Consider the following 26,043-nt stretch of genomic DNA (forward strand, 5'->3'; position numbering starts at 1 on the left):
TTTTCCAATTAAGATACATTACCGTTGAATAACGGTTTATCTGTCTGCATCGTATCAACAATGGGCCTGTTGCAAACTTTTGCTAGAGCAGAATGAAGAGTTGTTTCCTATAGATAATGCCTCAAAAATCACGATGAGCGCATCGGCAAAGTCTGAAATGCACTCATAAATTCACAATCTGCGTTAGAAATTTGCGTTATTTTGAGCTTCCCGCTTCAAAAACGATACTACTGAACAGGTGAACATTTTGTTAGAGGAGTCGCTCCATCGTCGGCAATATTCATCATGAACGACGCTTGCGCAGTTCCTCGCGTAATTCGAGGAGAGTTCAAGGTCAATTAAGGCGGGCGAGGAAAATATGAACGTAAACACGCCGATTGTTAAATGGTTTAATCCTGTTCAGGTGTTATCTCGTCCCATCACACGTGTTTTGGCGGACTGGCGTCGGCCATGATGAGTATTGTCGCCAATGGAACGACTCCTCTAACAAAATGTTCACCTGTACCGTAGTATCGTTTTCGAAGCGGGAAGCTCAAAAAACCGCAAAAATCTTACGCAGATTGTGAAGTTATGAGTGCATTTCAGACTTTGCCGATGCGCTCATCGTGATTTTTGAGGCATTATCTGCAGGAAACAACTCTTAGTTTTGCTCTAGCAAAAGGTTGCAACAGGCCCATTAACTACTTCGATAGAAAAAAAAGAAGAAGAAAAAAAAGAAACAACAATAAAATGCGACTCTTTCATTCCGTCCATGTTTTTATTAACTTTCCATGACTTTTTGACGCTTTCAAGTTCAGGCAGGGGGAGTGGGAATTAAGAAGGGTCCCCAAAATGTGAAAGAGCCTATTACGATTTCTTCCAGGAAGTTCGAACACAATGAAGATTAAGCACTTGAATCAGAGTTAGATGAAGAATGTCTTATGTATTGCAATGTTCTGGCACCTTTTACGTTTTTGTAGTATTTTCCCAATTTTCCTGGAAGGATGTTGAAAACTTCTAAACAGTGGTAACATCCCAAAATTTTAGACAGGTGCTCACCAGGGTAACCACGTTAAGGGAATACCGGAAAATGTCAGGGAATTTTTGAAAGTCAGAGAAAACCTGGAAATGTCAGGAAAAAATCCTTAAGTCACCTCTTTTCTCCTTTTAAGAAAGGTTCAACGTTTCGAACAACCAATCTGCCTGAAAACTATCAGTAAATATGTTGTTTTAACCATCTGGCATATCTTTAATTGTCAGGGAATTTCACCAAAATGTACCATGAAAATCAGAAAAATATCAAGGAATCTCATCTTCTAAATTCTATGGCAACCCTGGCTCACATTGTTATGTGGAAATAAATATAAAAAATAGTCAACACCTATGAGAAGCATAAATTAAAGGAGGACTCCAAAAATAGCGCAATTTTCATGGTCCGTTGTTTTTATCACCTTCCCGCAAGTATGATGTTCTGCACTCAGCTGAAAGAAGTGTGGAAAGGCTCTCAAGATATGGTTGGGTTTCCACCTTTTCCAGTCAAAAGCAGACAAAAAATATAGAAGATGTGAGAATGTTGTAACTTTGTGAAATAGTACAATTTTAGCACCATGAGGCATCTAGTGTTATGAGAATATGAGCGCTATTTTACATTACCCTAGCTGGCTGATTATTGAAATTGATTGATGAAGCTACAGACAAAGAGAACACAGACCAATCCGTTTCATTGAAACTGGTGGTTCTTCTGGACTAAGGGGGAAAATGACGGACTCACTATAGGCTTTCTCGTTGGTTGCCTTCACAAGTAGTTAATCTATTACTTACTTCCTGCATCTATTGAAGCCATCTGCTTTCACTAATAGGGTTGCTTCATTTTTCCTTTGTCCTCTTTGTTCATTGTTTTGTTTATCAACTCCACTAATCAGCCTGCAGGTTGAGCTTTTGATTAAACTTCTCCTTGCCACAAAGAGTGTGCCTTGGGAATACCTTGGAAAAGAAGTTATGTCAATACCTCAGACTATACACAGTCCTCTCCGCAGAGTAATTATTTTCTTAATGAATGAAGCAATGTTTTTAACTTCTATTTTTCACTTTGTTCTCCTTTTTTCCTGTAGGTAAGGCACAAGTACACTAAAAAGGTATATGCCATGAAATTGCTGAATAAATTTGATATGGTAAGTTAAAATCATCCTCTTTTTTTTTCTTTTTTAAATTTTTGAAATAATTTTGATATTTTCAAAATATTTTTCAATAAACGATTGAACTCTGGTCAAGAAGAATTGTCGAAAAATAATAGAATAAATAAAAGCAATGAAAAACTAGCCAGGGGTGCAGAAAGTTCATCAGTGTACGCTTTCATCAGCAAAACATAAATTTTCCTGCGCACTATTGCACAGAGTGGTCGGAGTTATTTTGACAAAATCAGCTTAGTCGAAGTCAATCAACAAAAATCAGAGCGGATCACCAGTAAAATGCAGATTGCCAGTTCATGAACATTCTGCACGCCTGAAACCAGCGAGTTGTATGGTCCAAAAAAAACAAGCAAGTCTAGAAAAAGCGGGAATTTTAATGATAGGTCTGGAAATTTGGAAAAAAGTTCAAACCACCCCCCACAAAGTTTCTGTTTTGTTTGAGAATTGACATATTTTTTTTGTAGCCTAATCACAATTCTCTTACTCCTAATCTAAATTAATTTTTAAGATTACCCTGACGAAGAGCCTTCTATCTAGCGCCGAAAAAGTCGGAAAATCGACATCAATGAAAATGGCCAAAATTGGTATGTATGTGTTCCTGAGGATCTACTGATTAAGAATCAGTCATGTTTTACTTCATAAGGTCGATCTTATCAGCAATAATCATCAGGAACGCACCGGGTAGCGCGGTGCTGATGGAAGACCGCCTCCGAATGCTTACATTCAATGGCCTCCTGTGTTTATTAAAGAGCGTCATGTAGTAACTTTTAATTTTTTTTTGGCAATGGCTGACCTTTTTAAAAGTACGGATATCATTATTTCTTTTAAATCCTATTTTTTAACTTACAGCAATTTTTTTAAGTTAGCCTCCAAAATAGTGCCAAATTCAAACTTCCATAGACTGTATCTTTCGAGATCCACTCGGATCTACCGAGATTTTTATATCCAGATACTCGTCATACTATCAAGAATACGGTAATCCTTAGTTTTTTGCGCATCCTTGCGCCATTTGGAGATACTTGATGAAAAGTGGAAATGTGCTCAGAATGAATGTTTACCGTTGGGTTTGGCGTTAGATTACAGAGCCTCTCGAGGAGAGTGCGTGCGTAGTGAGCTGCAACTCAGGCAACCCGTGTTTAAGAGCAACAGTTTCAGCCGAAAACGTTCAGCTGAAGCGGTAGCCTAGTTGGTAGAGTCACTCACCACAACGACGAGGATTGTGGGTTCAATCCTGACCGACAATGCGAAATTTTAAAATAATTCCGTGCAACTTTTAATGTTTTACTTCACAATTGCTGCCCTTTACAAATGGTTTCATTTTACATTAAGTCTTGAGAAGAAAAACATTAGATGCATTGAGCGAAAGAAATTAATTGCTAAAATTTCCAAGTAATGACAATACTCCATTTTACCTTTCTGAAAATAATTGCTTTCTCGTTCCCCTAGGGTAGAGAGGAAGTATTGTCATCCTCCAAGAAAAAAAAAGAAAAAAAGTTGAAATTTCATCATTTCTAGACGTTTTAAGGCCCCAGGAGTCAAAATAACCATACTTGAAAAAATGTGTGTCCGTCCGTCCGACGTCCCCCAAATCTGTCTACATCGATATCTCAGAATCTATCTGTTCGATTTCATTCAAAATTCTCACAGAACACCATATTTATGGTCTCCTTATGCACGTCAAACGATTTTGGGGTACGCTAAAATTTGGGGGGGCTAGGGTCAAATTGGGTTAAAGGTCCATTTTCAGCAAAATCACACGGAAAGCTCATTTTGAGGGACTGTAAATTTTGAAAAATGCCTTTAATTCTTTAAAACAAGGGCATCAAGCACGTCACCTGGGTCATTAATTTAAGTTCTTAAAAGATCTTTGGACTAAACTCAAAATTCAAGGGATTACGAGGCCCAAAAGTAGGGCACTTTGCTCCGCGACATCACACAAACAACACATTTTCAAAGACTGTAAATTTAAAAAAAAATGCCTTTCATTTCTTCGAAAGTTGGCATAAGAGCACCACCTGGTTCAATAATGTAAGTTCCTATGAGGTCTGTGGACTAAACTAAAAATTGAAGGGTTACGCATCATATAGCGAGGAGAGCACTTCGGTCACACGGAGAGCTCATGGACTGCAGATTTTGAAAAAAATGCCTTTAATTCTTTGAAAGTTGGCTCAAAAGCACCATCTGAGTCATTAATTTAAGTTCCTAAAGGATTCTTGGACTAATCTCATAATTGCAGAGGGGCCGATAGGAAACGCTCAATTCTCTGATAAATGAGTCGGAACGCTTCTAGATAATAGCAGCAAACGCTTTGAGTCAGGTGAAACCTAGGAATTCAAATGCATTATATAATGCATCGTATACTATTTCCAAAATTACTCCGTAGGTATACACCAAGCAAAATTAGACAACTAATCAGGTGCTTATATTACGTAGGTACTATGAATCATCAAGCTAACGCAAGAACTGACACTTAGATCTTTATTATAAACTAATATGTTTGTTGTTAATGAATTTAGAATCCCGGCAGATTCCATCTTTCGCAGTTCCTTTTTACGAGGTACTAAGCACAAATATAATATAATAATACAGCACAAATAAGACTGATTTAATGCTTGTTAATAAAGGAGGTTATAATTGTTATAACCCGAGGTTTGTTGCCGTTTGTCGACAGCAGCAAGGAGATGGCGCTCTCTATTGTTTTCGCTTTGAATTACGGGGATACGCGGTAAGGAGATGGCGCTCATGGCGGGCGTGTGGTGAACCTTCCAGCAGGTAGATTCGCCCGCCAAAGGAGGGGTATCGATAAGGGCCGATTTTGGCCCCACTTCAAAAAATCATCTGAACCCATATTTTAAGTACCCTAGGGTAGGTGCATTCTGGCGCAAAATATTTTTGCGATTGTGCATCGTTTTCCTGCCAAAACAGCCGACTCAATTTTTCGGCTGAAGAATGGTTTTAATTTTATGATGAGCCCAAAAAAGCTTTGTTTCATGAGTACAGGAGGTTCATATATGTAATTTTTTGCGTACTTTTCAATGGAACAGGCGAAAATTGTCTAAACCCACAAAAGGTTTTTTCGTTTTTATATTTTTCGTAAAACCCTCTCTAATGGAGATATATTTTTTAAATTTTTTTTTACTGTGATTATTCATTCATTTATTTCTTTCATTATTAAACAAGTCACTTTATTCTGAACAATCATATACAAACTGTTTTACCGTACGTCCTGACCAACTTTATTTGCGACGTGCGGTAACCATACGGTATTTTTTTTACGGTCAATAACTCCATTAAGAGGGGTTTTACGAAAAAAAAAAACGAAAAAACCTTTTGTTAAGCTATTGATGAGCACTTTACAAAACCACAATATTTTTTCGGTTCCGACAATTAGGACAGCCACTGTGACGTCATATCTGAACACGTGCGGTATTTTTTTTCAAAAATTGAACTCCCCAAAACTCGAGAACCACGCATCCTAGAAGATTTTGGTACGGGACTTTTCTGCTTGTTTTGAGCCATGGAACAACCCCTGGAAGTTTTTCGTCACTTAGTTGTTACACCTTGTATACTGCTTAACGATCTAACCTGTTAAGTGACCAGGATGTAAATTAAGACTGGGGAGCTGGAGAAAAGGCCGTTTTTTCCAGTTTCTCGAGTTTGAGTTGTGTGGACAGTCCAAGCTGAGAGAGAGTGTCAAGTATGGAATCCTATCGAATTTTTTGCGTTCTTTCTGAATTTGTTATTTTTTTGGTGTATTACAAACAAAAAATGCTCCCCAAGCCCCCCAAAAAACTCCTACCCCCCCCCACAGAAAAACCCCAAAACCCCCCTAAAATCTTGAAAAATTCTCTGAATGGCCTACTTAACATGATTTTTCACCATTTTCACTCGTTCCAATCGAAAGTACGCAAAAAATTACCCGCATACAGGTATCCCATGAATGATTGGCGAATCTTCTCGGAGAGTTAGAGAATTTTCATCTTTTATTCAAGGATGGTTCTTTTCAACAAAAGTCCATTTTTAACTATGAGCACAATTTTTCCACACCGTAATTTTTGGATTGTTTCATGTACTGGTATGTAACTTTAATCTGTTAAATTTTGGTGATGTGGCAAAATTGTGCGGGGTGTAAATGAAGACTAATAATCGTGGAAAATGCAGTTTTTTCGGTTTTCTCAAGTTTAGAGCTGTTTTTCGTGTTGACAGTTTAAGCTGAGAAAATGTCTAACCAATGATTTCTAACGGATTTTTTACGCTCTTTTTGAATCTGCAATCGTTTTTGTTGTACAATCATCCGTTTTCTAGTTATAGGTGAAAAATTGCCAAAAAACCCCAAAAATCGTTGAAAATGTCTAGAATGACCCCTTAAAAGTGGGTTTAGACAATTTTCGCCTGTTCCATTGAAAAGTACGCAAAAAATTACATACATTAACCTCCTGTACTCATGAAACAAAGCTTTTTTGTGCTCGTCATAAAATTAAAACCATTTTTCAGCCGAAAAATTGAGTCGGCTGTTTTGGCAGGAAAACGATGCACAATCGCAAAAATATTTTGCGCCAGAATGCACCTACCCTAGGGTACTTAAAATATGGGTTCAGATGATTTTTTGAAGTGGGGCCAAGATCGGCCCTTATCGATACCCCTCCTTTAAAATTTGGGAGATGCTAAGCGAAAACCGTTTAGTTTTAAGACTATTTAAACATCGAATAGTCATTCTACCCATTAAAATAGATATTTAATGGCTTTTGACCGTGCTTAAGGAGAGATTATAATGTAAAATCGTATCTGAAGTATGATGTCAATGAATCTAATGGATCCTAATGAATCGTAGAAAAGCTAAGATTTTTACGGATCGCCGTCTTTGACAGGAGACTTTGTTAATCAATTACATATTTAATTGAAGATGCCTCATAAAATCAACAAGTCGATTCCGAATATATGAATTCATCACATATCGCGAAGACATTTACATTAAAGTTCAGTGGTTTGAATAAAAATTTCATAACTATTATCCTGCGATCAAAATTCCAATCAAACTTTATGATTTTGTAAAATTGGCAGTATTTTTCTAAATATTCCAGTAAAAGTGTCTATGCCGGCGCTCCGCGCCGGCAAAAGCGAGATAGTGTTTTGCGATTCTCGCACCATGATGGGGGCGAAGCCCCCCCCCACATGCCGGCGCGAGGCGCCGGTACGCGGCGCTTGCGCTGCGCATAAATTGGCCGGAGGCCAATTTTTTTTTATTGCATGAATAAAAATGCTGTCAGTGTATAAAATGCCATGGAATTTACTAGGCTATTCCACGGTGATTTGTTCTGTGTTAGGGGGGAGCTAATTTTTGAGTTTTGAGAAATTTTTGAGTTTTGAGAAATTTTTGCGTTTTGAGAAATTTTTGCCCTCAAAGATCATAACCTGACAATTTATACAGGAAATGACACTTTGCAGTCTTTTAATGATGCAATTTGGACTTGCGCCAGTAAATTTTTTTTTTCAAATCCTTTGTAAGTGGGACATTTTTTCTTAAGCCCCATAGCACACTTTAAACATCCAGTGTCTTGGAATTTCTCAAAACTCAAAAATAAGTTTCATACTATCCTAAGTTCTTGGTGTGGTTGAAGTGGCATGCAATATATCTCATGAATCTTACTATATTATAAAATCCTAAGCCCTAAAATTGTGGAGATCTGTTCCACGCTGTCCTGAAGTTACCTTTAGAGCGAGAGTATGAAAATTTTATGGAGGTGTGACTCCTTATGTGCTGTAGCACACCGGATCTCCTTTTTTTGAATTTTTCATTTTTAGCCAAGTTATTGCGCAAAATCTGCAACTCTATTTTTGCCTATCTCATAACTAATGTTGATCCTATGAACTTACAATTCGTCATAATGAAGGGGCGAGCTGAAATGGTTATGCTGAAGCTTTTTGTTCATAAAATGTTTATAATTGGTCGAGTTATCGCAAAAAATCTAAAAAATTCACCGTGTCTGTGTGAATGTGTACAGAGCATACCATTGAATTCTCAACATAGACCTTACTACCCATTGATGGAGCCTAGTACGCAAACGTGCACCTTCAAGCCCGATTTTTGAAATTTTCACTTATACGAGAGTAATTGCCTTTTTCCCAAATTTGCGAAACTGGGACAAAACATTTGGTTGTCAGATTGCGCAGAAAAAGCACGGATTCCCTTGAAAGACAAATGAGCATTTTCGATATTTGCTTGTCCAGATGGCAGCGTCCTAAAAGGCCATAAATCTCTCTGGCGACGGGTTCTGAAAGGGTCGCCCGGTGTGAATGAATGGTGATCGCCTGGAGGGTGGAATGTGGCGATCGGGGCAGTGCCTTTACAGATGTTTCCTTTGTTTCTATCCAAACCAGACATCTTCCGCGGCACATTGAGTATTTGGACGATTTCAAACTAATTTGTTTTAAATACTGCAGTGTACATTAGGAATCAAATAATGCGTTTTCTTATACTGCAGTCATGAGTGCGCACGTAAAAACGAAGCCTCATTCGCATGGTTTCATTCAAACGCGCATGAATGATAACGCGAAAATTAATCGTAGACTTGAGATCCAGTGCATTGAAGAGAATTTAGTCCCTCCGTGACTCTGTAAAATTACATTCTTCCTGCAACAAATCAAGGAAGTTGCATTCAGGAAGAACAGGTGGTTGCTCCGCGACTTAACTACCGGAAAGTATATAGTTGTCGTTCGTGTTTCTTTATATTGTGTTTAAAGAAATCCGTGACACTGCGGTGCAAAGCGCCGCTTGGAAGCGCTTCTGGGGGTTGGGCCGCGGAGCGGCCAGGGGGCGCAGCCCCCTAGTTTGCTTGAAAAAATCTGGGTAGATTTTGGCGTTTTAGCCCACAGAAAGGATAGTACCTTTTGCGCAGAAACCAAAGAATCATTCTCTCAAAAAAATTGGAAAATTAAAAGAAATGAAAGCAGGATTCTTCTTGAGAAAAACATTGCAATCAATACAGTTTTGAACTTTTGTTTTGAATACAATGTTTTATTCCAAGAAGAATCCAGCCTTCACTGCTCTAAATGTTGCAATTTTTTTTGTCAAGAATGGCACATCAGGCCCATGTGTACCCTTTTTTTTGCTAAAAAATCAAAATCTGCTGAGATTTTTTACTTAATCAATGTGAAAAATTGCATGCCAGTTTAAACATGTCAAGAATCTGGGACGAATCGCTTTTATTTCATTTAATACAACTGTTGATTTTCAAATTCAGTATTTCTGCAATTACCGTTTTTCTAGATTAAGAGATCAGACTCAGCTTTTTTTTGGGAAGAGAGAGATATAATGGCACACGCTAATTCAGAATGGATTGTTCAGCTTCATTTTGCATTCCAAGATCATAGATATCTGTACATGGTCATGGATTATATGCCTGGTAAGTCTTATATGTACAATGAAACTTCTATCAAATGCACATTGGATTCTGCAAATTCTTGGAATGATAGAAATGCCTTGTCTCCTCGGGACGTTTTCATGAGATTTTTCCCAGGATTGAATCACGGGAATGAAATTTCAAGGATTTTTCGCAGTCACCATCTGCATGGGGAAGGGCTCTCACATTCCTGCACCTCGTTTGCACGGGAATGTAAATTACTAATATCGAGCATTTAACTAGAAGTAAATTAATAATTGAACACTATTAATATTTAAACCAATTGAAAATGGATCAAACTCGCCGAAAACTTGATATTTTTAGAACTTGTATCTGTTGGCATTTTAACTATAATAATGTTATTTTGACAAGTAAAAAGAAAAGCAACAAAAAGTCCCCCCCCCCCAAGTTTTAGTGCAACGACAACGCTGGTAAAATACGTGGCGGAACTAACCCTTTTCTAGGTTTTTTCCACACAATCTCAGATCTCTTGGTCATTACAGGGTGGCTACCGCTACCTCCATACAATCATCACCTGTCTGTTTTTCCTTTTTCTTTTTAAAAAAAATAAGAAATCTTGCTTCCGATCACAATCTAAATTATTTTATTTTTTATAGGAGGCGATCTTGTAAATTTAATGTCAGACTATGATGTACCTGAAAGTTGGGCTCAGTTTTATTGCGCAGAGGTTGTCATGGCATTAGATGCCATTCACTCTATGGGGTTTGTTCACAGGTATGTTATTCTTTTTCAGTTTTTTACATCCAAGCATCAATTTGGTAACTGAGTTCGAACAGCCTCGCTATGCATTAAGAAAATATTGGAAACAATCTTAGAAGTCTGCAAACTACTGATTTGTAAAGTACAATGGGACCGCATCACTCTATAAAGAAGTAACTTTCTGGACTTTTTTCAAAATGACACATGTGCCATAAACATGGGCGATGGCACATGTGTCTTTTGTGAAAACTCGAGGTTTTTCATGTAGATATGTGTTTTTACACATTATTAAATTTAGCACCTCTAGAATATTTTGTCAGCATTTTTTCACATTATTACTCTATATAAAGCTGCTATGACCTCTCACTAGGCCCCCCCTAAAGAAAAATTGGCCGCAATGATTTCCTTTAAACTTGGTACATGCTTAGCTATTGTCGTTAGGGGTTGATCAAAATTATTCGGATTAGAAAACGTTGCCCAGGACGCCCGCAAGAGCAAAAAGTTGTGTCTCAGTACAGTAATGCATTGGGGAACGTGGTTATTCACTTGCACCGCACCAAACAGGTTCAATCATATCGCGTGACGTCACAGCATTATAATCGATTTCAGGTTTTAGGAGGTATTTTTCGACGGATTTTCTGAAAATTGGTGTCAGGGTGTATTTTTCGACGGGAAATTCGAATTTTTGGTCAGATAGTCAAAATTACAAAATTCAAGATGGCGGATATAGCCTAATGTGCTTCATTGGCCACTGTTTCATCCATTTTTGTAAAACCCGGTTTAAAGAGGTATTTTTTACGAAAAACTAGATTTTTTTGTTAAATCTTTTAAATCCTGAAATCCAAGATGGTTACCGCGGCTTAAAATACTTTCTCGGCTACTTTTTTATCAATTTTTGTGCAACTCAGTGAAAAAGAAGATGAAGTTCTCATTAAAGTTAAATGCTGTGAGGAGCGGCCGGCGGAGTGAGCCGCAAGTTCATTGTGAATCAAGGAACCAAGGGTCCAGGGGTGCTCTCTGGGTAGGCGTGACAGCTCGCAAAACGAACTAATCACGGCTTGTACAGGGTGTTTCAGACCACCCGTACCAGGCCTTTTTCTCGGTTGTTTTAGGTCGTACGAAGTCGGAGACCGCGGGGTTGAATAGGGAATTGACCCCAATGAATCCGAATTTCGTGGTCCCGAAACCCCCCCACGCCCTCCTGCGGGGTAAAGGGAGGGTCTCGATGCTAAAAGTCACGGTTCCCGACCGAATTGCGGATTAATCGTATCAGAACTGAAATGCACGGAAAATTTCACGTGGAATTGCCCCCTGAAAATCCATAATCGGCCCATCCAAGGCTCAAAAATGACCTCCTAAAGAGGGGGCCAGTACCCCCCTCCATAATTTCTCTATGGTCTCAAAATTGACGTAGATTCTCCAGAAAAAGATGGTTTTCCAAGTAATCGACCCCGAGAAATCCAAATTTCACGGTCCCGAAGCTCCTCTATTTGCCCTTGGGGGGTAAACGGGGGGCCCAATTTTAAAAATCGGGGCTCCTTTCCGAATCGCAAATTGATTGCATCCAAATTGAGGAGCAGAACACATTTACATCTTAAGTGACCCCAAAGAGTTCTAACTGACCCCCCTGAACGGCAGAAATTAACCCTCAGAAGAGGGGGGCTTCGCCCTCTCCAAAAGTTTCTCAAGATTCCTCTTTGGTCGCAAAATTGACGTCGATTCTCCAGAAAAAGACGGTGTTCCAGGTAATCGACCTCGAGGACTCTGAATTTCATGGTCCCTAATTGGGAAGAAACCATCTTTTTCTGGAGAATCGACGTCAATTTTGCGACCAAAGAGGAATCTTGAGAAATTTTTGGAGGGGGCGAAGCCTCTCACCTTCAGGGGGTTAATTTCTGCCGTTCAGGGGGGTCAGTTAAAACTCTTTGAGGTCACATAAGATGTAAATGTGTTCTGCTCCTCAATTTGGATGCAATCAATTTGCGATTCGGAAAGGAGCCCCGATTTTTAAAATTGGGCCCCCCGTTTACCCCCCAAGGGCAAATAGAGGAGCTTCGGGACCATGAAAGAGGTTGTTCCAAAAACGCCGATTTTGGCCCCCCCCCCTGGATTTGGCCCAAACTTTGCTCAGATGTTGTACTAAGTGTCCCCGATGCTTGGGCAAAATTTCAGCCCCCTCGGATAATTAGGGGGGAGGGGGCAGGGGGGCAAAGTTGCAATTTTTTCAAAACTTTAAAAATCGATATTTCGCGAACGGTTTGAGTGTAAGTGTTGCGGTTTCCGCTAAAAAACGTCAAAAAATATTCTCTACAAGAATATTAATGCTGTTTGCAAGGTTGCGTAATTTATCGCGGTCATAAATCGATTTTTTCGATTTTGAAGGTTCGACTTTTTTTCGTTTTTCGTCTCTCCTCTCCTTGGAATCGTTGCTACGTGAATAAAAACCTGTTGAGGTGATTCTCCATGAAATTCTGCATCTACCACACTTTGTTTGATCTTGGGGAAACGATTCGTTCGTGAGTTATAGCGATTTTTCTGCGCGTTATCGGTTACGCGCGGGCGGCTTATCGGCGGCGCTCCATCCCGCGCGGGCAAGGCAGAGGTTGTTTCACCGCTAGGGCCTTATATTCATGCTGTAGGCTGTAATTATCGATATTTTCTCCTCCCCCCACCCTTCCCCTGCAATAAATATTTGTTTAATACTTCGTTATACAGGGTATCCCAGACCACCCGTAACAGGTCTTTTTCTCGGTTGGTTTAGGTAGTACGAAGTGGGGGGCCGCGGAATTGAATAGGGAATTGACCCCAAGGAATCCGAATTTCATGGTCCCGATGCCCCCTAGCCACCCTCGGGGGGTAAAATGGGGAGGCACAATGTCTCCCGACTTTGGGGATCGAGACCCCTTCTTCACCTCACAAGGGGGGCATGGGGGGTTTCGGGACCGTGAAATTCGGATTTCTTGGGGTCAATTCCCTATTTAATTCCGCGGCCTCCCACTTCGTACTACCTAAACCAACCGAGAAAAAGACCTGTCACGGGTGGTCTGGGATACCCTGTATACCGAAGTATGAAACAAATATTTATTGCAGGGGAAGGGTGGGGGGAGGAGAAAATATCGTTAATTACAGTCTACAGCATGAATATAAGGCCCTAGCGGTGAAACAACCTTTGCCTTGCCCGCGCGGGATGGAGCGCCGCCGATAAGCCGCCCGCGCGTAACCGATAACGCGCAGAAAAATCGCTATAACTCACGAACGAATCGTTTCCCCAAGATCAAACAAAGCGTGGTAGATGCAGAATTTCATGGAGAATCACCTCAACCGGTTTTTATTCACGTAGCAACGATTCCAAAGAGAGGAGAGACAAAAAACGAAAAAAAAGTCGAACCTTCAAAATCGAAAAAATCGATTTATGACCGCGATAAATTACGCAACCTTGCAAACAACATTAATATTCTTGTAGAGAATATTTTTTGACGTTTTTTAGCGGAAACCGCAACACTTACACTCAAACCGTTCGCGAGATATCGATTTTTAAAGTTTTAAAAAAATTGCAACTTTGCCCCCCTGCCCCCTCCCTCCTAATTATCCGAGGGGGCTGAAATTTTGCCCAAGCATCGGGGACACTTAGTACAACATCCGAGCAAAGTTTGGGCCAAATCCAGGGGGGGGGGGCAAAATCGGCGTTTTTGGAACAATCTCTTTGGATTTCTCGGGGTCAGTTACCTGGGAAATCATCTTTTTCTGGAGAATCTATGTCAATTTTGAGATCAAAGAGAAATTATGGAGAGGGTCACTGGTCCCCTCTCTAGGGGGTCATTTTTGGGCCTTGGATGGGCCGATTATGGATTTTTAGGTGGCAATTCCACGTGAAATTTTCCGTGCTTTTCAATTCTGATGCGATTAATCCGCACTTGGGTTGGAAACCGTGACTTATAGCATCGTGACCCCTCCTTTACCCCGCAAGGGGGCGTGGGGGGGGTTTCGGGACCACGAAATGGGCCTGTTGCAAACTTTTGCTAGAGCAGAATGAAGAGTTGTTTCCTATAGATAATGCCTCAAAAATCACGATGAGCGCATCGGCAAAGTCTGAAATGCACTCATAAATTCACAATCTGCATAAGAAATTTGCGTTATTTTGAGCTTCCCGCTTCAAAAACGATACTACTGCACAGGTGAACATTTTGTTAGAGGAGTCGCTCCATCGTCGGCAATATTCATCATGGCCGACGCTTGCGCAGTTCCTCGCGTAATTCGAGGAGAGTTCAAGGTCAATTAAGGCGGGCGAGGAATATATGAACGTAAACACGCCGATTGTTATCTGGTTTAATCCTGTTCAGGTGTTATCTCGTCCCATTACACGTGTTTTGGCGGACTGGCGTCGGCCATTATGAGTATTGCCACCAATGAAACGACTCCTGCAACAAAATGTTCACCTGTACCGGAGTGAACAGATTGGCCCAGATATTCCGGACCACATTTCACCAAAAACTGCTGTTTGTCAAACCGCCGTCAACACCTACCAAGCGGCGAGTAGGCCTTCGGCCATGCTCGGCAATCTTCGTAGCCAATCAGGTTGCCGCCCGCCGCCCGTAATCTCGAAGAAGGTTCGGCTCCTACACCACCCTACACTTTTCAAATTTTGGATTTTGGCATTCGGCCTGATTCTCTTTTCCTCTTTTCCGTAATTAATAACAATAAAAAATTCATTTAATCATTACTTAGCGGCACCTTGTCCAATTTGTGCCGAGCGCCTCTACAACTTTACAAATTTGGACGTTACCTTTTGAACATTTCATCCCTTCCCTTTGAAATTACTTTGAATAAGTACACTTCACATATCACACGGGACTTTTATTTGCATATTTACTTGGCTTTATTCGCAAAGGATCTTTTAAGAAGTAAATTCTTTCGATAACTTATTGGGGATGGTCAAGTCACCAATTAGAGCCCGTCATTCCATGCCATTATTATTACAGGACTAGGTTTCTTACCTATAATTTGATGGGCACCGTGAGAATAATAGATAACCGTATTTGATCCGTGCCTTAAAAACTGAACTGCTGGTGGCAGAACCATCTTGGTGATGTTCATTAGGAATTTTAGACTTTATTCTATTTTTTTCAGCAGATGAACCTTACATGGTAACTTGTAAAGTTTTGCCTCATTTTCCTTGAGTTCTACTTAGTTTGATGCCAAAAAACAAGAAAATTCATGGAGAAACGTGCCTTAAAGGTGATAGTTCCCCCTCATACTTACTATCAGAGTTCCAACGGAAAAAATCTTGTTGTCATAGGTAAATACGGTTTCCATTGCTTCTTCAGCTGTTAATAGACAACTATGCGGGTTTGCTGGAGAATTTGGTGACTGCTAGGATTGTTAATTAGTATCTCCGAAGCCTGGTTGTTATAGCTAAACTTAAAGCATTGGCTTCAACGCATCGCAAAACCAGAACCTTGGAGAGACCAGTGAACATCCATGAGAAAGTGAGTGAGGAGCAAGGTACCTAGCATTGTACATCCGTCTGGTTTTCACAACTACCGTTCCTAGGGATTTAGGATTCAGATTCGCACATCAACCAGTAAGCTTTTCTCCCAATCATCTTGATATAGAGGCAGCTATGCAAGGCGCAGCCAGGTAGTCCAATGCTCAAGCCACTTAATCAACACAAATATTATCCTAACTTACAACAAAATGACTTGTTTCTTCTCTAACAATGGAACCGGAAAATGTTACTTTGAATGCGCGAGAAACTTCTTTGGTCGAGATGAAGAAACGTAAATGAAGAAATGAGTCCGGAACATCTCGACCAGGTACAGGCCGCTGTGTTTACATTAGGAGTCTGGAGTATCTCGCCGCAATTTCACTTGAAATCACCATGAACAGATCAACGGGGTAACTGATATTTGATTTTACGAAAGGGATAAATGTTAGACGCGGACGAAAGTTCTTTTGTCGAGGTGAAGAAACGCTAACGCTGAGAAATTGAGTCTGGAACATCTCCTAGAAGAAGTCCGCTCTGGGTACGCTTTGTTTATGTCCGGACTATGTCGCCGTTCGTTTGTTTACATTAGGAGCGAGTTTGACACCGATGACAGACTTTGGTTTTTGATGAAAATTTGGTCTGGAATATCTGGGCCAAACGCAAAAACCCCTGTACCGCAGTATCGTTTTCGAAGCGGGAACCTTAAAAAACCGCAAATTTCTCACGCAGATTGTGAAGTTATGAATGCATTTCAGACTTTGCCGATGCGCTCATCGTGATTTTTGAGGCATTATCTGTAAGAAACAACTCTTAGTTTTGCTCTAGCAAAAGTTTGCAACAGGCCCATTCGGATTCCTTGGGGTCAATTCCCTATTCAATCCCGCGGTCCCCGACTTCATACAACCTAAAACAACCGAGAAGAAGGCCTGGCACGGGTGGTCTGAAACACCCTGTAGTTTCTATGTACCACTTGACACATTATCGATTGCATAGTCATAAATCCTAAAATGTCTCGAAACGCCATCTGATACGCTACATGAAACAGTTACGCAACATTTGTATGACCAAAAAAAAATTTTGAAAATTCGCTACTTTGTTTATTTTGTATTATACTTAAAAATATGGAGGTTTTCCCGAATTGATCTGGACTGGCGTCCGTATTAAAGAACTGAGCAACACCAAGGTGACCCTTATTTGATTTGAAATAAGACTTTAAAAAACATTGATCAAGACTAAACTTATTTTAGCCGATTAAAAACTGGCTCAGTATTCACAGTTTAAATTAGGAATGTGTGACAGACGTCCAAAAAATTTTTCAGTTATTTACTGGAATCTTTTGATAAACGTTTTCAGATGCTTTTCTGGCGATACTATAGCTTGACGTCATATTATATGAACCAGCAACACTGTCTGATAGAAATGATGCAAAGTCTGTGTGCTTTGTTTTGTGAAAGTTGTATAAGTTTTCAACAATCTGGCAGATTCTAAAAAAACATTTATTGACATGTCTTATTTTTCATTGTGTTCGTATGTATGAATGCTCTTCATTTTCAGGGATGTTAAACCAGATAATATGCTACTAGATAAGCATGGCCATTTAAAATTGGCAGATTTTGGCACGTGTATGAGGATAGATTCGGTGAGTCTTGCATGTCCACTTGCTAAGGTGACTTCATTCCATTTCCATGTAAAAATTACAAGAAATTAGATCTCACCCATATGATCAGTTTCTGATTTGTTGTGCTTAGTCTTCCGATTTTCTTGGCTATGTTGCCAGTCAGAGCAACAATCAGTGGACGACAATATATGGTTTCAAATTAAGCACTGCATTCAGTGAAAACGCGATAAGTCGCCTTATCATGATATTGCTGTGTATCACTGAAGATGGAAGATACTGTCACAAGACTGAGGACCTTGATGCCACCATGGCTACAGTCTGTACGAACGGAACGTCACCTCACCCATTATTCTTCACAGCTTCTGCTAAGAATGATGGGGTTTCAAAATTTCCACCGACAGTCGATGATTACTGTGATCTATCAATATCATGATGTTACTCCTTGAGTATGTCTTTTTGCGGCAAATATTTGATGATTCTGTACCAATCGGGGTTTTTTTTCCCTCTGAAGAGATCCGACCAATGCTGTTCAATCCAATGAACAACCCAAACGTATCCTTTTTATCAAGATTCTACTGCATTATGTCCTCCATCGACATTTATGCAAAATACGATAGATCAATTGAAAATTTCCAAATTCAATTCAAAAGGTAGAAAAAAACTTTTTTTTTTGTGAATTAATACTTCCCGCCGAAAAAGAAACCGGAGTCAAATCGAGCACTGAACTAATTTTGGAATATGGTACAATGAAAGTATTATCCTTTGAACTGTTTTTTTCCCCTTCCTTTTCTTTTTCTCTTTCTTTGACAATATTAAAGGCACCTTGTATCAGAAAAGGAAGGAAATGAGTGAGAAATTAAGCTCTGGTTACTTGCTTGATGTATAGGATGATTCCAATACCTTAATTCGGTCCATGGTAATGAGCTTGCTCAGTAATTTTTCATTCTTGAATTTTTGAAAAGTAGAGTCTGTACGTAATTCACAAGAGTTTTCCTGGATTTTTTTAAATGATATGAAGCCCAAAATAACGTAAGGAAGTTGGTTGATTTGAGTTCCCATTCTAGGCAAGATGGTGTCTGGAGGCAAGATGTCCGTGTGATCCCACTTGCCCGATCCATGCTCTGTGCGATTGTGCGTTGATAAGAACTGTACAGATTATGGATCGTTAAGAGGTATCATGTGGGTCGTCTTTGAATCCTTCCGGATGTCCTATTGCCTTGAATGGAAGCCCAAAACACCCAACTTTCAACTAGTTTTCCCTTGCTTCATATCCTTAAAGAAAGCCGGGAATAATTCCTGTTAACCACGTGCACTCTCTACTTTTTAACATTGCTTATTTGAAAACTACTAAATTAGCTCATTGTTGCTTTTTTTAGGTACAGGAACTTTGAACTTACTGTTTGTTATGTAAACTGCAGACGTCCATTTCTCCCTTTTTAGTTGATTTTGAAAGTTTTTGGCATGTTCGATGAGTTCTGGATAATATTTTGATGATAAGACATTTACTTTTTTAATGCTTAGTCTCTTATTGGTCCCTATGGTAATATGGGTTATATTGGTCCATTCTAATCCTAATATTCATATGAGTAGGTTTACAAATTTATTTGTCTTTGTATACCCAGGATGGTATATCTTAATGAGTTGATACCGCTCAAAATCGGTTTGACTCTATCTCTCTTTTCAGGCTAAGAAAAATTTTGAACTTTGAGAGAACTTTGAGAGAACTTGTCTTCCTTAACTTCTACATGGTCTGGTTTTATAACACATTCTTTTGGATTTTTATAAAAAATCTAATAAACTTTAAACAAAAAATAAATACAAACGTACCATTATGCTGCAAAATTGTATTTACAATGCCTAAAGCCTTTCGGCACACTTTGCCAGAGTGCTTCAGGAGCATAACAAACTTTCACTGAAGAAAATACGTAAAGCTACTTGACAAAAAAGCACAACTGAAAAATAAATCATACCGTAACAGGAACATCATGATGATCTTAAATAAGGTATAAGTTGTCCAAGAATAGTTAAAGAAACTACCAGTGCACATGCAAATCGACAAGCTACAAGAAATGAAGCAAGAGAAGAGGAAGTAAACAACATAGAATTGTATTTCACTACAAGCAATATTAAGCAATCACTTCAAGTTGCAACATTTTTCCAATATTTTGTTCCCTGGGTTTCCTAAATCTATTTAAATGTCCACCACTATGCCTACACTGTTATTCAATGCTCACAAAATTTCAAATTTCTAATAAGAAAAAAAAATTCATCCATCTATTGAATCTATTAAATATTTACAAATGTTTACGGGTCATTCCATAGAGAACCTACCAGCCATACAACCGCCCGACTCGGATTATGCTGATAAATTTTTTTCGTAATCAGACCACCAAATAATGAACTTCTGCAAAATCTTAGGTCTCAAATCGAAAAACTCACCGAGATATGAAGTTTTGAAGTTTCAAGCATTTTCAAGAAACCGACGTTTGGAACTTCCAAAAAAGAGAGAAAATTCACCCTGAGCCCATTTTTCGTCGAATTGAGGTGAAAATTTGCATGATGTCAATTGAAGTTTGTAGATTTAAGAAAAAAATACATTAAATGTTTGACTTCACTCATTGACGTGGTGCGGTTGATTGTTCGTTACAAATTCATCTGATTTTAGCGACAAAACCTTCTCCTCTTCAAATGTCCATAACTTTAGAGCTGCAAGTTATTTTATGCTCCAATTTTTTTTTAAAATGCTCCTAAGAATATTAAAAAGACGTACGAAGAATAGACTTGATGACGTTTTGGGTTTTAGTACTTTTTTTACTTATGTCCGAAAAAGGCCTGAAAAACTGCTAATAACACCAAAATTATTCCAATAATCGACCATTACCCTGAAACGTCAACTCGAAAATCGCTCAATTTTTACCCAAATGGTCCTTACTGTATGTACAATGAGTTTGAAAAATAAAATTAATGGTATTTTGGTGTTTTTTTTTTTTTTTTTTTTTTTTTTTTTTTTTTTTTTTTTTTATTCATGTAAATGTACATAGCAATTACACTTGAAATTTTCAGACCAGGTAGGTCTTTATAAAATTTTACATTAACTTATACCTAATAAAGTATAATACACACCACTTTTTAGAGGTAATAACAGAATTCAAATATTGAGAGGGGATAAAATTACAAAAGAGATAAAGATTAGATAACTGAAACTAAAGTTAAGAAAATAGGGACATCAAGGTGAGAGCTAACTATTGAAAGAAAGAATTTCCGAAAGTTACGAAGAGATTGTAAGAAATGAAAATTAAAAATAATTAACTTGAATTTTAAAAGAAAAAGGGAGAAAAAGTGGGAAAAACTAACAATGAATAGCTATGTGAATTCTCATGTAAAACATGTGAGTTTTTTATTTAAGAGTGCGTGACCCCGTCAGTCGACAAAGACTAAATCGGGGGCCAGTGGCACGAGCCTAACACTGGCGAAAGCGAGCCGTTGCCAACTCGTGGGGTTTTCTTCTTTTAAGACGGCGTGGAGCCTCCATCCAGTCCAGGAGCGTTATCGCTTCCGGGTTAGGGTGTACTCCCAAACGCTCTTCATAGTTGTTATACAACCTGGATATATATGAATCCATTTCTTCTATCCCGAGCTCGCTACGAATATCTGCGTTACGCTCGTACCACCTGGCCCCCGCCATTTGTCTTAAAGGTATTTTGGTGTTAAATATCTTTTACTGCGAGTTTTAGCCCCTAATAAGTCCGCAAAACTGAAGAACACTGAAATGAAGCCAATTATCAGACCCAACTTTTATTTGGAGTAGCAACTCAAAAATTGCTACATTTTTACTGAATGGTTCTCACTGCATGTGGAATGCTTCTGGAAAATAAAAGTGATGATATGCTAGGTTTCCTTAACCCTTTTTCTAACATTTTTACTCAAAAGCGCCAGCAAAATCTCATTAACTGACCATTACATTAAAAAAGCAATTGATTAAGGGCCCAGATTTTTCAACAAAGAACTCTTTTTGTATGGGAGCCACACTAACTTAAGGAATGAGTATTGTGTATTTTTGGTTGTGTGAGTGGTAATTTTATAGGAAAATATCGCCGGCCAGAAAGAGAAAAACATGTTTCCTGCTTTGGCAATTTTGCGCCAAAATCCTGACTACACAATGTTGTCCGTTTGCTCAAAATTTATTGTCAAGACAGTTGATAACCAATAGACGGTTAAGATGAAAGTGATCAAAAACAGTGAGTGATGAATTGGAGATTGCTGCCAAATCTTGACGCTGACAATGTTGCCAATTCGTTAAGAATTTTACACGGCAAAGCGGAGATTACTACCAGCCGTAGCCAATCTTTAAGATCGGAGTGAAGAGAAACACTAACACAACCAAAAATACACAATACTCATTCCTTTAGTTAGTGTGGCTCCCATACAAAAAGGTCTGATCACGAAGAAAATTTATCAGCATAATCCGAGTCGGGCGGTTGCATGGCTGGTCGGTTCTCTATGGAATGACTTGCAAACATCCCTTCCCAGATTATTAATACCATGTTCAGTTCCTGCTATAGGTTTGTATACATTTGAGTTTTGCTTTTTTAAATGCTCTTGGAATCAAACATTAATATGTCTCTCCATTTTTACCATGTACTGGATGGGTAAGTCATTATATTTATTTCTATTAACACCTGGTTTTTCATAGAGTCCCTTATACTGAAAGTAAAGACAATACTAACCCATTTCTGATCGGTTCCCTATTTTAGGCCTCTACAGTGTCACAAACGAGAATAAAGATTACATTTTCACTAATTGCAAGAATCGTAAACTGGAACGGACACAGGAATTTGGGAATGAGGTGATCAAAGATTATGAAAAACGTTCAATTTCTGTAATATTTATTCCTGTTTGTGACATTCATGAGCTGCGTGGTCTCAACTCTCTCTACAAAAGGACTTTAGTTTTTCATACATTCCCAATGTGGTCTCCCTTTTTTAAATGACATTGTAGTCCAGGCAATAGAGAATTTTTGAGGGAAAGTTTAGTCGAACTAGCAATTATGGGCTAACTTTATGTTTTTTGGGTCGTAGAATTCGAATTTCGACTTGCCTGACAGATCCGACCCTCCCCCCGGCCGCCATTTTGAAAAAACGACTAAAATTTACGGTTTTTCCCAATTTTTTGCTCATAACTTTTTTTTTGTCCAAAATATCAAAAATCCCGTCACTTCTGTGGAAAGACGATTAAATTTGCAAGAGATTGGTATATACATATGTACACTTAACGTGAAAATCGTGAGAATGGGAGCGCGACGAAGGCAGCGAAAGATATCGATCTTGCGCCAATAGATACGAGGGTCATCCAAAAAGTAAGGTTCCCTACCTTGTATCTTCCGAGCGAAAAGAGATAAATCAAATCGGTAAAAAAGCACATATTAGGCATACTCTAAGCTTTAAAACAAGCTCAAGTTTTTGAAAATCGGTCAAAGGATATGCGAGTAAACTTAATTTTACTGAGACAACCTCCTGTCGCCGCATGCCCACCTCCGGGGTCAGGATGCACGGAGAGTCGATTATTGAAGACTCGGGTTATCGCCTCTATACATCACATCAACAAGGAATTTTAAAGTTTTTATTGAGTAGGCCTTGCCTTACTTTTTGACGTAGTCTCCACATCTTTTTTGACATTTCTGGTATCATTACAGCAGCTTCTTGATGCCTTCCGCGTCGAAGCTTTCGCCTTGACTCCTGAACCAGTCATTGACAGCGATCTGCACTTCCAAATCAGTTGCTTTGCGTAGGGAAATTTTCCCCAATCCTTCAAACTCTCTTACTTTAGCTTCATGTGACTTTCATTTGTTCCCGCGCGGAAAAACTTCCACGATGAAAGCGATTTTCAACCGATTCAGAGGTACAGATGGCTGTCAATGACTGGTTTCAGAGTCATGGCGAAAGCTTCTATACGCGGAGGGCATCAAGAAGCTGCTGTAATGATACCAGAAATGTCAAAAAAGATGTGGAGACTACGTCAAAAAGTAAGGTAAGGCCTACTCAATGAAAACTTTAAAATTCCTTATTGATGTGATGTATAGAGGCGATAACCCGAGTCTTCAATAATCGACTCTCCGCGCATCCTGACCCCGGAGGTGGGCACGCGGCGACAGGAGGTTGTCTCTGTAAAATTAAGTTTACTTGCGAATCCTTTAACCGATTTTCAAAAACTTGAGCTTGTTTTAAAGCTTAGAGTATGCCTGATATGTGCTTTTTTACGGATTTGATTTATCTTGTTTCGCTCGGAAGATACAAGGTGGGGAACCTTACTTTTTGGATGGGTACTTAACACCCTTTATCCCTGCGACCCTTTACGTGTAAGTCATAGTAAACAAGCGGTTATTTCAATGTATTATTTTATTAATCCCATTACACAAATGACTGGTTATGGATGTAGACAAAATCAAAAATATTTTCAAAATGTGGACATGTTTGATAAGTAAGTGAGTTAGTCCAATCGTGGGCGTTTGGCAGCTCGGTGCAACGAAGTTCCAACTTTTGGTGGCGGACAGGTGGATGGGCCTGGTTCTCATCCATAGATATCATGGCCGGCGTTGATCTCCGACTCTAACACAGTATCCAGAATATGAAGCTAGAAGTCAGACAAAAAAAAACGAAAAGAAAAGAAAAGAGGGAAAAAAGGAACCTAAATTGATGGAAGATTAAAATTTTTGCATCACTTATCCCAAATAGAAAAAGCATTCTGGTTTACTGTATCTAGCAGTCTGGTGTTCATATATGGTGTGTATTTCTGATAATCCTAACCGAAATTTTTGGTAATGATTATCAGTAATACATGTCACTAACGAACACCTGATTGTTTAATAAAGCTTGTCATGGTATTTTTTCCATGCAAGAAGTTTTTAATAACAAGCGAGCAGTGTAAAAGAAACAACAAACCTTCAGGTTCATTGTTTATTTCTGAATGTAGGCTTTCTGGAAGGTCTTGAACTTCAGTCATGACAGCTTAGAAATCTTCCTCTGTACTTGGCTCGTCGAAAAAGTCATAAGCTTCAACATCATCCTCGTCCTCAGAGTCCGCTAAAGCAATTTCAGGCATGTTTTCGCATGTATCACTGCAGTTGATGCACAATGCTGAGCATTTAAGCCCACATTTCCTGCAACCGCACGCGCCTCGACAACTCGTTTTGCACTTGCAGGATTATCAGAAATACACACCATTTATGAACACCAGACTGCTTGATACAGTAAACCAGAATGCTTTTTCTATTTGGGATGAGTGATGCGAAAATTTTAATCTTCCTTCAATTTAGGTTCCTTTCTTCCCCCTTTTCTTTTCTTTTCTTTCCTTTTCTTTTCTTTTTTTTCGTCTGACTTCTAGCTTCATATTCTGGATACTGTGATAGAATCGGAGATCAACGCCAGCCGTGATGTCTATTGAGGAGAATCAGGCCCATCCACCTGTCCGTCACCAAAAGTTAGAACTTCGTTGCGCCGAGCTGCCAAACGCCCACGATTGGACTAACTCACCTACTTATCAAAGATGTCCACATTTTGAAAATATTTTTGATATTGTCTAAATCCGTAATCAGTCATTTATGTAATGGGATGAATAAAATAATACATTGAAATAACCGCTTGTTTAATATGACTTACATGTAAAACGTTGCAGGGATGCAGGGTGTTACGTATCTAATGGCGCAAAATCGATATCTCCCGCTGCCTTCGTCGCGCTCCCATTCTCACGATTTTCACTTTAAGTGTACATATGTATATACCAATCTCTTGCAAATTTAATCGTCTTTCCACAGAAGTGACGAGATTTTCGATATTTTGAACAGAAAAAAAGTTATGGCAAAAAATTGCGAAAAACCGAAAATCTTAGTCGTTTTTTCAAAATGGCGGCCGGGGGGAGGGTCGGATCTATCAGGCAAGTCGAAATTCGGATTCTAAGACCCAAAAAACATAAAGTTGGCCCATAATTGCTAGTTCGACTAAATTTTCCCTCAAAACTCCTATTTTGAGCCCTATTGCCTGGACTATTGCTACAATTTAAATTAGATTTGAATGCAGACTGGTAAGGGTAGTCTCTAAAAATATGGCTCAATATATCACTTGATTTATTAAAATATCTTAATGGCACATGCCCATTACTTTATTACTCGGAGCGACATGGTCCATTACAGACACTTTAAGCTTATGTTGCTCCAAAATTTTCCTTACCCAATATGCAGGATAGTTATTGATTTTACATGAATGTCAAATTATACTAATTTTTTTGTCTCTATGAGAGCTACTCATGGGAACATTGAACGCTCTATAGTTAAGAATATTGTTTACCTCCTCTTTTTTTGCTTCATCTCTTACTTCTTGTCGATTTGCATGTGCACCAGTAGTTTATTTAGCTATCCTTGGACAGCTTGTTCCTTATTTAAAGTCAACATGATGTTCCTGTTAATGTCTCATTTGCTTTTAGTTGTGCTTTTTTGTCAAATAGCTTTAGTGTCCATAGTGTCCATTTTTTATGCCTCTGAGGATGGCTTTGTGTGCCTAAATGCCATAGGCTTAGGCATTAGAAATACAATTTTGCAGCATAACGGTACTTTAGTATTTTTTCCGAGTAGTTTTATTTCATGTTGCCGCTACTCCATGA

The 26,043-nt window shown here is 39.0% G+C and overlaps 1 protein-coding gene across 1 annotated transcript in view; it reads left to right on the plus strand.

Annotated features, from left to right (window-relative positions):
- Rok (Rho kinase) overlaps nt 1–26,043 on the plus strand; it is a 112,000-nt gene that overhangs the window by 17,564 nt on the left and 68,393 nt on the right. The window contains exons 5-8 of the mRNA XM_072306539.1: nt 2,091–2,150; nt 9,436–9,571; nt 10,186–10,303; nt 17,328–17,412. Coding sequence (XP_072162640.1) covers nt 2,091–2,150; nt 9,436–9,571; nt 10,186–10,303; nt 17,328–17,412 — 399 coding nt within the window. The remainder of the gene's footprint in view (nt 1–2,090; nt 2,151–9,435; nt 9,572–10,185; nt 10,304–17,327; nt 17,413–26,043) is intronic.

Source organism: Bemisia tabaci, chromosome 1 (genome assembly GCF_918797505.1).
Source record: "Bemisia tabaci chromosome 1, PGI_BMITA_v3".
In the NCBI taxonomy this organism is placed as follows: Eukaryota; Metazoa; Arthropoda; class Insecta; order Hemiptera; family Aleyrodidae; genus Bemisia; species Bemisia tabaci.